A 12559-nucleotide genomic window follows, 5' to 3' on the forward strand; every position below is an offset into this window, starting at 1 on the left:
ATGCACCCAAATTGCGTGTAAATGTAATCATATGTCAGTCTAGTGTAATATACACTCCTGGAAATGGAAAAAGAACACATTGACACCGGTGTGTCAGACCCACCATACTTGCTCCGGACACTGCGAGAGGGCTGTACAAGCAATGATCACACGCACGGCACAGCGGACACACCAGGAACCGCGGTGTTGGCCGTCGAATGGCGCTAGCTGCGCAGCATTTGTGCACCGCCGCCGTCAGTGTCAGCCAGTTTGCCGTGGCATACGAAGCTCCATCGCAGTCTTTAACACTGGTAGCATGCTGCGACAGCGTGGACGTGAACCGTATGTGCAGTTGACGGACTTTGAGCGAGGGCGTATAGTGGGCATGCGGGAGGCCGGGTGGACGTACCGCCGAATTGCTCAACACGTGGGGCGTGAGGTCTCCACAGTACATCGATGTTGTCGCCAGTGGTCGGCGGAAGGTGCACGTGCCCGTCGACCTGGGACCGGACCGCAGCGACGCACGGATGCACGCCAAGACCGTAGGATCCTACGCAGTGCCGTAGGGTACCGCACCGCCACTTCCCAGCAAATTAGGGACACTGTTGCTCCTGGGGTATCGGCGAGGACCATTCGCAACCGTCTCCATGAAGCTGGGCTACGGTCCCGCACACCGTTAGGCCGTCTTCCGCTCACGCCCCAACATCGTGCAGCCCGCCTCCAGTGGTGTCGCGACAGGCGTGAATGGAGGGACGAATGGAGACGTGTCGTCTTCAGCGATAAGAGTCGCTTCTGCCTTGGTGCCAATGATGGTCGTATGCGTGTTTGGCGCTGTGCAGGTGAGCGCCACAATCAGGACTGCATACGACCGAGGCACACAGGGCCAACACCCGGCATCATGGTGTGGGGAGCGATCTCCTACACTGGCCGTACACCACTGGTGATCGTCGAGGGGACACTGAATAGTGCACGGTACATCCAAACCGTCATCGAACCCATCGTTCTACCATTCCTAGACCGGCAAGGGAACTTGCTGTTCCAACAGGACAATGCACGTCCGCATGTATCCCGTGCCACCCAACGTGCTCTAGAAGGTGTAAGTCAACTACCCTGGCCAGCAAGATCTCCGGATCTGTCCCCCATTGAGCATGTTTGGGACTGGATGAAGCGTCGTCTCACGCGGTCTGCACGTCCAGCACGAACGCTGGTCCAACTGAGGCGCCAGGTGGAAATGGCATGGCAAGCCTTTCCACAAGACTACATCCAGCATCTCTATGATCGTCTCCATGGGAGAATAGCAGCCTGCATTGCTGCGAAAGGTGGATATACACTGTACTAGTGCCGACATTGTGCATGCTCTGTTGCCTGTGTCTATGCGCCTGTGGTTCTGTCAGTGTGATCATGTGATGTATCTGACCCCAGGAATGTGTCAATAAAGTTTCCCCTTCCTGGGACAATGAATTCACGGTGTTCTTATTTCAATTTCCAGGAGTGTATTTGTCCAATGAATACCCGTTTATCATCTGTATTTCTTCTTGGTGTAGCAATTTTAATGGCCAGTAGTGTAATCCATTTTGAAAGTACTTCTAATTAGACCGCTGTTTCTCCACGAGAAATGTTCTCAAAAATCACGGACTATAACAATACTTGAATGCTGTACACTTATTAAAGAAATTCTGTATTTGGAGTCTCTACCTGGAAAGTTTCCACGGAACAATACGGACTGTCTTTTTATCCTATGGAGATGACTTGGATAACATGCATGTCCTAGCCCCATCCTAATGATGGATGTTCAGTGCCGTATTCTCAGATTTACCTTAAACATCCACGGTTTTCTTGGGGTGACAGGTTGATCTTGGACATAAAATATTCCTCTATCCGTCTGTGTAGTGGTTCAGCAGGAAGACAACGTTTATTGATTAAACGAATGAGGTCAGTATAAACTGCTATTGGTACAGTAGTGTTATTAGCACCAAAACAAAATGCAAGCAAGCCAAATGTGGTAAAAAATATAAAACTCTATCTCAAATTTTTAAAGCTAGAGCCACATTAGTCTCATAATTATTTGAAACACAAGATAGAAATTACGCTTAGCTGCTTTGCCAAGGCTTTCCCTCGTCCTACTAAACAGAAAATCAATCAACTAAAGTCTGTTGCGGTGGAAAGACCACGCTACGGACGCTAGAAAACTGTGGGTACTCTCGCTGGAGCGGTTTCCAAGGTTTTATCAGTTGCAGCTTGAAGTCCGTTGCCTTTAGCGAAACATTCGACATGTATCCTTAATAGGGAAGATTTGCGTTTCATAACTACAGTATCTGTCAACTAATTGCCCTCCATAACCAATTCTACTAATACCCTGCAGGATACCACACTTTATCTTGCTTTTAGTGAAGAGGGAGTGTTGTTTACTTTGTTCTATGTTATCTGGAACATGTGGACCGATTTACCACCGACAGGAAGCCAGAGAGAAAATGAACTTCAGCCCCTGATCACTTTTCTTCTGCTTCACTATTTTGAGCGTTAAAGGTAGTACTGAAGACAGTGCTAGTGAAAACAGTGAAACAACGAACCCTGAAGAAAGGACAGGGGAGAACAACAAAATGGCGAAGGGAATCTTCTGCCACAGTTACGTCACTTGACAACTTTAAATTCGCAATGTTTATGTAAACGAGAAGAAGGTTCAGTTTCAAAATTTAATGTGGGTTGCTGAATTTCCTGCATTCCATTAGGGCTAAGGAAAACTTGAGTCTCATTAAGAACGGTGGCAGCGGTATCTACAACAGAGTTAGACATTTACATGCGCTAGCCTCAGGTCCTTCGATTGCTGCTATGGTTGAATTTCATATCGTCTTACAGAACGAGGTGGGGCAATGGATACGGTACTGAGGGAGGCAGTTCGAATTCCCGTCCGGCCACTATCCAGGTATATGTTTTATGTGATTTCCCCAAAAACCCATGAGGCAAATGTTAGGGCGGTTCCTTTCAATAACATAAGACCTATTTCATTGTGCAATCCGGGCTTAAGTTCAATCTGTAGTGCCGTCGTTGTCTACGGGACGTTAATTCTTAATTTTCCCCCTTCCTTTAGAATCACTGTTGCGTCCATTGTAGTAAGGTTCAACAATCACATAGGTAAAAGAGACAAGTGAAGCGTTCATCTCTCGATCAGGGCGGCACTTTGCTGTGTTACGTTGTTGTCTGAGACAGGGTGCTCAGTGCAGATGAGAAGTGGACCAGTGATACTGTCATTTCATAGTCAGAATTCTTCTTCTTCCCTAATAGGGAATACAGACATATAACGGATGAAGTTTATTTACTGAAGCCTTGTATAACGATCACCTAAATGTAGCAATTCTGAAATGAACTGGTTTACTGTTGTTGTTTCTCGTCTTGTTCTGTGTTCAGAACAATTTATTCTATTGGCGTAATCTGATTAATTACAGTGATCTCACATGTTTACTTTCTCTCATACTTCATAATTTTATTTTATTTATCTGGTTGTGAACAACTGATAACATCAATGTAACTTCACATATCTAAATAACTGTATTTGGGAATTATAAGTTTTATTTGTACTTCTGCCTCATTGTAGTTTTAGAATATCACATTTGAATGAATATACATTCTAGTAATTGTAAGAAATTTTTAATAGTTTATATGTGTCGGCTGGATCTTGTAACGTGAATGCCTGCAGTGTTTAATGAACAGATCAACATGTCGAAACACGATTGTCGACGAGTTATACTTCGCAAAAACATTATGCTGGATAGTCAACATAGAATAATCAACATCTCGATACAATGTGTGTAGAGTACCTGTTTCATAAAAATGCCTATGAGCTGCAGCGAATGCTCGCATTTACGGTAAAAGTCGAGTGTGAATGTTTACCGAGTGTATCGACAGAGCCGGCCAGTGTGGGCGAGCGGTTCTAGGCGCTACAGTCTGGAACCGAGCGACCGCTACGGTCGCAGGTTCGAATCCTTCCTCGGGTATGGATGTGTGTGATGTCCTTAGGTTAGTTAGGTTTAAATAGTTCTAAGTTCTAGGGGACTGATGACCTTAGAAGTTAAGTCCGATAGTGCTCAGAGCCATTTGAACCATTTGTATCGACAGATCGCAACTGAGGCATTAAATATCGTTTCACCAGAGAATAGGTACCAGTTTACACAAACTGCCTGGTTGTAGTGTGGGGTGACTAGCATTCAGGGAACCATCTCTTCGCTTTAACGGCTAAAAACTGATTTCTGCAAGAGTGGTGAGGATAAGCGCTCACACAGACTAGGAACGCTGCCTTAGTGGAACACAGGGATCGTCTCGTAACGAAATCTTTTAAATATATTTTTCAACCTCGGATTACACAAATGATGTCATTTCTTAGCAAGTTATCATCAAAATATCTGTTCATAAATAAATAAAAAGGAGTAAAGTAAAATACTAAGAAATTAAGTTACAAAATCAAACTAGCTGTCCCATGCAGTTTGATAGATTACGTAGGAACACGACAAAATACAACTGAACGGGCCAGGAGTGTCCTGAAAATATTTTGGATTACTGGATACTGAAAACTAGGCAAATGCAAGAGCAGGAAATACAAATGGGGAATAGTACTTTAGTTTACCAGCGCCTCACCTCGCTGGTTCATTTGTACAGCTGAAGAGATTATGAGGTGCCCTCACAGTACTGTATGAAAGTACTGTTTACATTTTGTTGCAGCCTACCATGTTCTGAATTTGTGTCTGTAAGAGGGATGGAAATAATTTAACTATGCAAAGTGCCCTCAGTAATTTAATTAAAACAGTCCGTCTATTGCTCTTATATTTTTGTGAAGGATTAGTAATTTTATTAGATAACTTAAGTGAAACAGTAATATCACAGAACAAAACACAGTCAATATGAAGTTAAGAGGTTTACAAAGGTAAGCATAATCATTTTGTGGTGTTGCAGTTCTTCTTGTTATGTCCGTGCTTGCTACGAAAATAGGATGAGAAATTGCGCCTTATGCAAGACACCTTTTTTACTGTTTTCTTTCACCCAGAAATATTTCAGCACTTTTTGTGCTATCTTCAGTGCGTTATTTTTCTATTTTCTAACTAACTAGATGCTATTGGACAGTAATTTTGGTAGCTATTATGCTACACAATCTACAACTTCTCATGGTTTTGATACTGTTGTGCTCTCTCTTATGTTGTTGGCGAAGTGAATAGGCTGATTTCGTGACAACATATGAGATAGCACCACAATATCAAAACCGTGAGGAGTTGTAGATTGTGTAGCAGAATAGCTACAAAAATAAGTCTCCAATAGCAATGTGTAAGTTAGAAAATAAAAAATAACCCACTGAAGATAGCATAAAAAGTGCTGAAACATGTCTAGGTGAAAGAAAACAGAAAAAAGGTGTCTTGCATAAGGCAGAATTCCTCGTCCTATAAAGCTAAGCATATTTTTGGTTTTAATCAAAGTTGCTGCATTCAAGCGCTGAGTGGAGAAATAGGGCCAAAACTTTACAGCTATTCTGTGGTTAATCAATTAAATTTGAAACCATTTTGACAATTGAACATTGTACCACGCCGGGATTCGAATCCAACCTCTTACTTATCGCGAGCAGTCGCCTTAACCAATCAGGCCAATCCAGTACGCTTCGAGAACCGACCCAAACATAAAGTAACAGGTATGTTTGCTTCCTATTACTTCCAACATATTCCCTGTGAGAACCACTCGTTTCGCGGTTCTAGGCGCTCAGTCCGGAACCGCGCGACTGCTACGGTCGCAGGTTCGAATCCTGCTTCGGGCATGGATGTGTTTGATGTCCTTAGGTTAGTTAGGTTTAAGTGGTTCTAAGTTCTAGGGGACTGATGACCACAGCTGTTAAGTCCCATAGTGCTCAGAGCCATTTGAACCAGAACCACTCGTTGTAGTGTTCGGAGGGAAACATAAGTAACACTGAAGTTTTGAGCCAGTCCCGGAGGTTCGGTTACATGGCGTCTGTTCGCAGTTGGCAAGATACCTGGGTTCGTTTGCCGGCTGGCGTAATTTTTCAGCTATATCGACATATGAATAATATCGGCGTAACTCCGATAGTTAACTGATTTTTAACTGATTTATTTGCTTTTAACGTACACTAAATGTTTTCGGTTGATATATACTCCAACATATTCGCTATTTTTAACAGCATTTTTTGAATGACACTTGGAGGAGCTCTGTAGTTCTGAATGGGGTTTCAGCGAAAATGGAGTCATCCTTCAGCGAGAAACCTTCTAGCAGAGACAAAGGGTCATTTGAATCATTTGATCATTTCTAAGCACATGTAACATAAACATTAGAGAGTTTTAACAAAAAGTGAATGATAAATTGTTGATACCATGTACGCAAGTCCGTAAGGTTTCCCATGAAACCCAGAGTAGCTCCTATCTCACTCGACAAGAATTGTAAACTCTGTTGAAAATAGACCATCAGGAGCGACTGTGTTACAGAAGGTGGACGCCCTGATACCGACTGGAGAACAGCTTCAGCTGAACCTTACCTGCCGCCGGGGTGAAGCGCCGATCTGCCGAGCAGGGGTTCGTCCTTGAGCCAGCTGGTGACGGTGAGCAGGCCGCGGACCTGCGCCGGGATGTTGCACGTCAGCACCGCCACGTTGCCGCGGATGCAGAACACGTTGTGCACCTGCAGCTGGTACCCCTGCGACACGTCTGGAAAAGCGACGTAAACAGATTCGTTAAGCTACGGTGTCGTTGGGAAAATGAAGGTAGGATAGAAATACGATAACTAACACAATCCTATAGTGCACTGTAACATTTATTATACAGCCAGAAAACCTTGATTATTAAATAAGCAAAGTCGTGATGTCCAGAAATCTGTTGTCCTTAGAACAGGATATTTGCTCAACAATGCGTCAAAGAAAAGCAGCTGTTTGTTCAAACTTTCTGAAGAAATAAACCGTTGGGTCTGAGGCATGGAATTGCTTTTTGATTTTGTATATGTAAAACGAGACTCATGTGACCATAGTAGCAAGCGTGGTATCCCTCTACCACACAGAAGGCTCTCGATGTGCCATAATAAATTGAAATAACTGTGGGTTGTGAGGGAGAACTTCAGACTCCTCTCCTCCCTACGTACAAGCGAAAAAATTTCATGTGCGAAGTCCGCTCGAGTTTTCTGCCTGAAAGACGCTAGACCAGGACGAAGAGAGAGAGAGAGAACGTGGTGTAGGAAAGAGTGGAATCAATGTAAAATGGAAAACAGAACAAGACAAAGCTGTTTTCACCAAGTGGATAGTGAGCGCTAGCATAGTGCTGTAGGGGCACTATCTTTCTGGAAATTCCCTGATGAGTACCCAAGGTTGTCAGTATGAACGACAACAATCGAGAAAAACGTTAATATTAAAATGGGATCTACTAACAGACTGCCGAGAGAGTTTATACTAGGGCCTGCAGAAAAGTAATGCGCCCGCATTTTTTATGTGAAAACTGCTAAAGCTTTTAAAATAAAACAAACGTTACTAACATTGCGCGTTTTTATTAATCATGTCTACAAATTTACTTCTCAACCAAGTCTCCGTGGAGACGACCACATTTCTGCCAACGGGAGACTTATTTGTTGATACCATCATTGTAGAATGGTGAACTTCATTGACGGACTCACAACCTCACGTCTGCTTTTATCGCTTCATCATTATCAAAGTAAAGTCATCGAAGGTGTTCTCTAAGTTTTGGCAGCGGATAAAAATCGGATGGAGCCAAGTCGGAATTGTAAGGAAGATGATCGATGGCAGTGAACCCAAGGCGTCAGATTGTTGCAGATGTCTCAGCGCTTATTGGGTTCTGGTGTTGTCATACTGAAGGAGAGGGTGCCCCAAGTGTGGGCGAACTCTTCGAATTCGAAACTCGATTATAGCACACTATTTCTTACACACCAACACACTTACCTTACACACCACCATGTTACACGCGTCAATTAGGAGCTCTCTAACAGCAGAGGGCTGCAAATATGCATGCATAAAGGGTAAAGGTATGGAATGTTAATAACATTTGTTTTTTTTAATAAGCTGTAAGAGATTTCACATAAAAAATTCGGAGGCATTACTTTTCAGTACTCTCGTAATTATGTTTCCAGAAGATACATCGACGATCAGTTGTAATTTTCATTCAGTTAAAGGGTTTCGCTGATTTTAGAGACGCGCTCTCACACATCAATACATGATGCATAATGATTCATGTTGTGACTGGCAATTCGCAATTTTTCACAAACACAACTTTTGTTGTTGTAAGTTCACAAGGTTGATGACAGAACAACAAAACTAAAGGTAACAATAACGATACCAGTAAAAGTGTCCTAATTGAGGCAAACAAAAGTTCTCTTCTAACTTTCTACAAAGGTTCGTGGTAACACACACACATACTAGTAACAGTCCAATTCAGAGACGAAGACGTGATCTTCAACGGTCGCAGTACACGAGGTCGGCATCCGGCGTGAATTGAACTTCGGGGCTGGCAAATCAGGTTTTGGCGTAGTGATACTTCCTGCAGGCCGTGCCTCGCGTTCCCCCTGCAGGAAGTAGTGCTCGGAATGTCTGTTTCCATTATCTTGGATGTAAATAGCCGGTGTTTACCATGGTGCTTTTGGTACGCCTTGGGCAGAGACAACCTCGTCCTCTGTGGTGTAATATGGGTTGTCGGCCCACAGGGGCTACCTTGGCTCCGGTGTAGCAACTCATAATACTGCGAATAAGGCGTTGTAAGATTTATTGCGGTGCCATAAGGATTCCAGTTTTGTACTGTTGAGAACTTCCGTCACATGGAACTGAGGTCCGTACGCGTTACGAGAAAAACCGCACGTATCGTTGCAGAATACAAACGCTAAGGACTGCAGCCTTCACGGTACACGTAGACAACGTATGCAGCACATCTAGTCACTCCGATAATACTAGTGCCGCCGCATCGGCACCTTTCTACAATTTTGATAGAGTTGTAACGCGTTAGGTCGAAGGAAGGATGGAAGATTAGGATTTAACGTCCCTTAGACACAGACGTCATTACTGATGGTTTCAGGCCGAGTCATGTTGACGGCAAGGATCGGTCTCCAGGCACCACGCTGTCCACTTACAATGAACAAGGCACCACATTCGTCGTGTCATGCGGCGCCTTTGTGTGAGACGAATGCATCTGATAGATCATCGAGTTTGAGCAGCAGCTGCTGAAACGCGACGGCACCCAAATTGAAGGGCGATGTGTCGACAGCAGTGAGTTTAATAACCGAGACAGGTTGTGTACTGGTCGGCATATTGATTCACTTCAGAAAAGATAGGTACCGTTGTCCACCTCTCCTGTGCTACCGTTGAATATTTCCTCCTTCCAGAAACCTTCAACATAAGAGTGAAAATATGCTAGTGTAGTATAGGGTACGGCCACCCATACGTATTCACTGTAAGAGTGCTACTTTCCTAAGTCTCACACTGTGTGTACACAGGTCACGGACAGAGCAAAATACTCAAGGTGTCTCCGTACACAGATTGTTGCGTTCATATTAAGCGTTCTCGCACTCGGCGTACGAGGTACAGTACAAGTTTTTTTTGAAGAGCTCCTTGATTTCATTCGTGATATTACCCTCCTAAAGGAGAATGAAGAATATTGTTGATACTGTTCAGATCATAATGTGTGATGCTTTTATAATTATCGCAAGCAGTAAAATTAATGCAATTTCTACATCGAAGATTAGAAAAATTACATCAATTAAAAAAAATTGAAGAGAGAAAGGGAGTCTAGCAGTAGTGTGACCCACAAAATTGTACCATGATGAGAAATGTTCTCGTGAACCTCGGAGATCCTTTAATCAATGGACTACAGGGTGCTTACAATCAAAGGAGTACGCTCTGCGCAGTGCATGCTACAGAGAAGTTGTGTGGCGACTCTCAAGGATCAAGTTCCGTTTCTTCTGCTTGACTGAAATGGAAGGTGGTATCGTAGTTGATATCAATTCAGTAGCGATGACTGAGCGTGTTCGGCAGTGTTTGCATCGAACTGTTGGTTGTTGCCTTGCACATGTGGTTCATAAGAGGTGTAGGGTAAGGACCAGTTGAATTATTAAATTGATAATTTTTTGCTGGCAGACGGAATATAACTGGTAATATGACGGGTGAAGCTTATCATCAAACACCCAGGGAAGCACTGTACACGTAATTATAGACCTCGTGAGTAAACTACTTTCAAGTTGCGTGGAAAATAATCACAACATCTAATCAACTGATACTAGGGTATAATGGGAATATGTGACTCATAGATTGCGGCTATTAAAGACCGTTGTAACTCCCAAACGAGTACATTCTTTTAAAGTCAACACGGACTGAGCAGCAAAAGAGCGCATTGATGGTCATTTGGTTTCGGAGATAAGAAGGCTTATTTGACTGAATGAATCTTTCATTGTCCAATGAAGCCACTTGGTAAACTAAAACTGTGAACTTCACTGTTCAGACAGGTTTTTCGCCATTTTCCCAATAATTTTAGTATTGGTTGACATTGATAATCGAAGTATTATTCTAACACTGAGTAATTAGAACACATACTAGAAGTCCTAATTATGAAAATTAAGATTTTGAAATTATAATAAGACTGCGGTATTTTGCTTGTAACACATTTCCCTTCTATTTCTGTGCTGACACACATTAACGAATATTCTAAGTATTCGACATCTGTTATTTTCTCCCACAACAGTCAGCTACAAATCACACTGCCATTGTGACTGAGTAACCTGTATGGTAACGAACCGAGAAACACAAAGCGATGTAACAGAAGTGGGTTCAGAAAAAGAAAGAAAAATAGTGGCATCTTTTCCACAATTTTCGTTTCCTTCACTGACGATAAAAGCTATGCTCTTGATTCACAGTAAATGTATTCTTCATGAAACTCACGAAAAAGACATGCCGCCATCTTTAAGGAATATGCGATACATGTTCTGAGGTGATTTTATGAACGTTTCCCTAGCTTCATAGTGTGCCTGAAGTTCCGTCATTGTCGCCATACTAGTAACTGAACCAGGACTCTCACAGGCCACATTTCTTCCCCCTTTCATAGCGTACGCTAAGTTCGATCATCATCATTGTACTAGTAACTCAACTAGGATTCTCATAGGCCACATTTGTTCCGCCTTTCTGTTCTGTTTGATAAATGCTTTTGTTAGCAAATACGCTGTGTCAGTATATAAAGTGCATACAATCTTTTGCAACGTCTGAGACGCAGGACCTGTCGCAATTAGACAGCACCATACGGGAAAATTCTGCCGACAGTGAACCATTACTTCATCACTTTGTCACGATCGTGATGTAATAGCGTACAACTGAGCCACAAGTCATAGACGTAACTAGGTCACAGCACACCAACAGCTACGGGCATCGACCTACCGGCACAGCAGCGGGGAGACTGCCACACAGGAGTCCCAAGTGCCAACGACATGGGGTGTTGAACAAACTTCACTGCCGAATGACAACAGATGGACCTCAATCACCGACCCAGTTCCAGACATTTCCGTGCTGTACAGAAACGCAGCCCCTTCTGCGACGTCAGCGCAGCATTTAAATCGGTGGGTGCACGGCGTCATGAAGGTCGAACAGCTGGGTACTGCTGCTGCACCAAGTATGTGTCGGTCACAGCCTCGGAGCAACGCCATAGCGATGTCGCAGCTGTCAACACCGCCGCTGGGCTCCGAGCCAACAAACGCCGCCTGATTGGCCCGGCCCTCGCAGCCAGCACCCTGCTACCGTCCCTCGGGAGCACTCGCCAACGTATCTGCCGCGAATGCCGGACATTTGCCACGCCGGACATTTGCCACACTTGCCCTTCGCCAGGTAGCGATCCCTCAGGTAAGGGACGCCCTTCCTCGACCTACTTCTGTCCGCTATCAAACCGCCGTCTCCACATCTTACTCGATACAATCAGTACGTAAGGCACGTTCTTCTTCGACATCTTGGCCAAATACAGAGCTTCTTTTCCGAAATCGAAATATTTACAACTTTTGGGAAACTAAAGCAATACCGACTATTATGTCAGTATGTAATTAGTTCTGCCAAGTAAATATGGATCCCTCTGCCTGTACGGTAGCTTCCTTTCACGCTTACTGATTGCGATAGAAACAGTCCATCGCCATGGAAGCAACAAGAAAGGAACGATACAAAGAGAATGCGAATGTACACTAATCATTTCTTTTTGATCACTGCATTTGTGCCTACTTTAATTACTACAACTGCATGTCCAAAGGACAATAAGGAAAGAAAAAATGTGTATGTGAATGTGAGAAAAGAAAAACGATATACTCCATATTAATTTACTCTCTAAAATTCGATATACATTCCTGGAAATGGAAAAAAGAACACATTGACACCGGTGTGTCAGATCCACCATACTTGCTCCGGACACTGCGGGAGGGCTGTACAAGCAATGATCACACGCACGGCATAGCGGACACACCAGGAACCGCGGTGTTGGCCGTCGAATGGCGCTAGCTGCGCAGCATTTGTGCACCGCCGCCGTCAGTGTCAGCCAGTTTGCCGTGGCATACGGAGCTCCATCGCAGTCTTTAACACTGGTAGCAT

General features: G+C 43.8%; 1 protein-coding gene across 1 annotated transcript in view; it reads right to left on the reverse strand.

Moving 5' to 3' along the window:
• LOC126088343 (Down syndrome cell adhesion molecule-like protein Dscam2) overlaps positions 1-12559 on the reverse strand; it is an 802978-nt gene that overhangs the window by 358844 nt on the left and 431575 nt on the right. The window contains exon 3 of the mRNA XM_049906478.1: positions 6500-6668. Coding sequence (XP_049762435.1) covers positions 6500-6668 — 169 coding nt within the window. The remainder of the gene's footprint in view (positions 1-6499; positions 6669-12559) is intronic.

This window comes from Schistocerca cancellata, chromosome 6, assembly GCF_023864275.1.
Source record: "Schistocerca cancellata isolate TAMUIC-IGC-003103 chromosome 6, iqSchCanc2.1, whole genome shotgun sequence".
Classification (NCBI taxonomy): domain Eukaryota; kingdom Metazoa; phylum Arthropoda; class Insecta; order Orthoptera; family Acrididae; genus Schistocerca; species Schistocerca cancellata.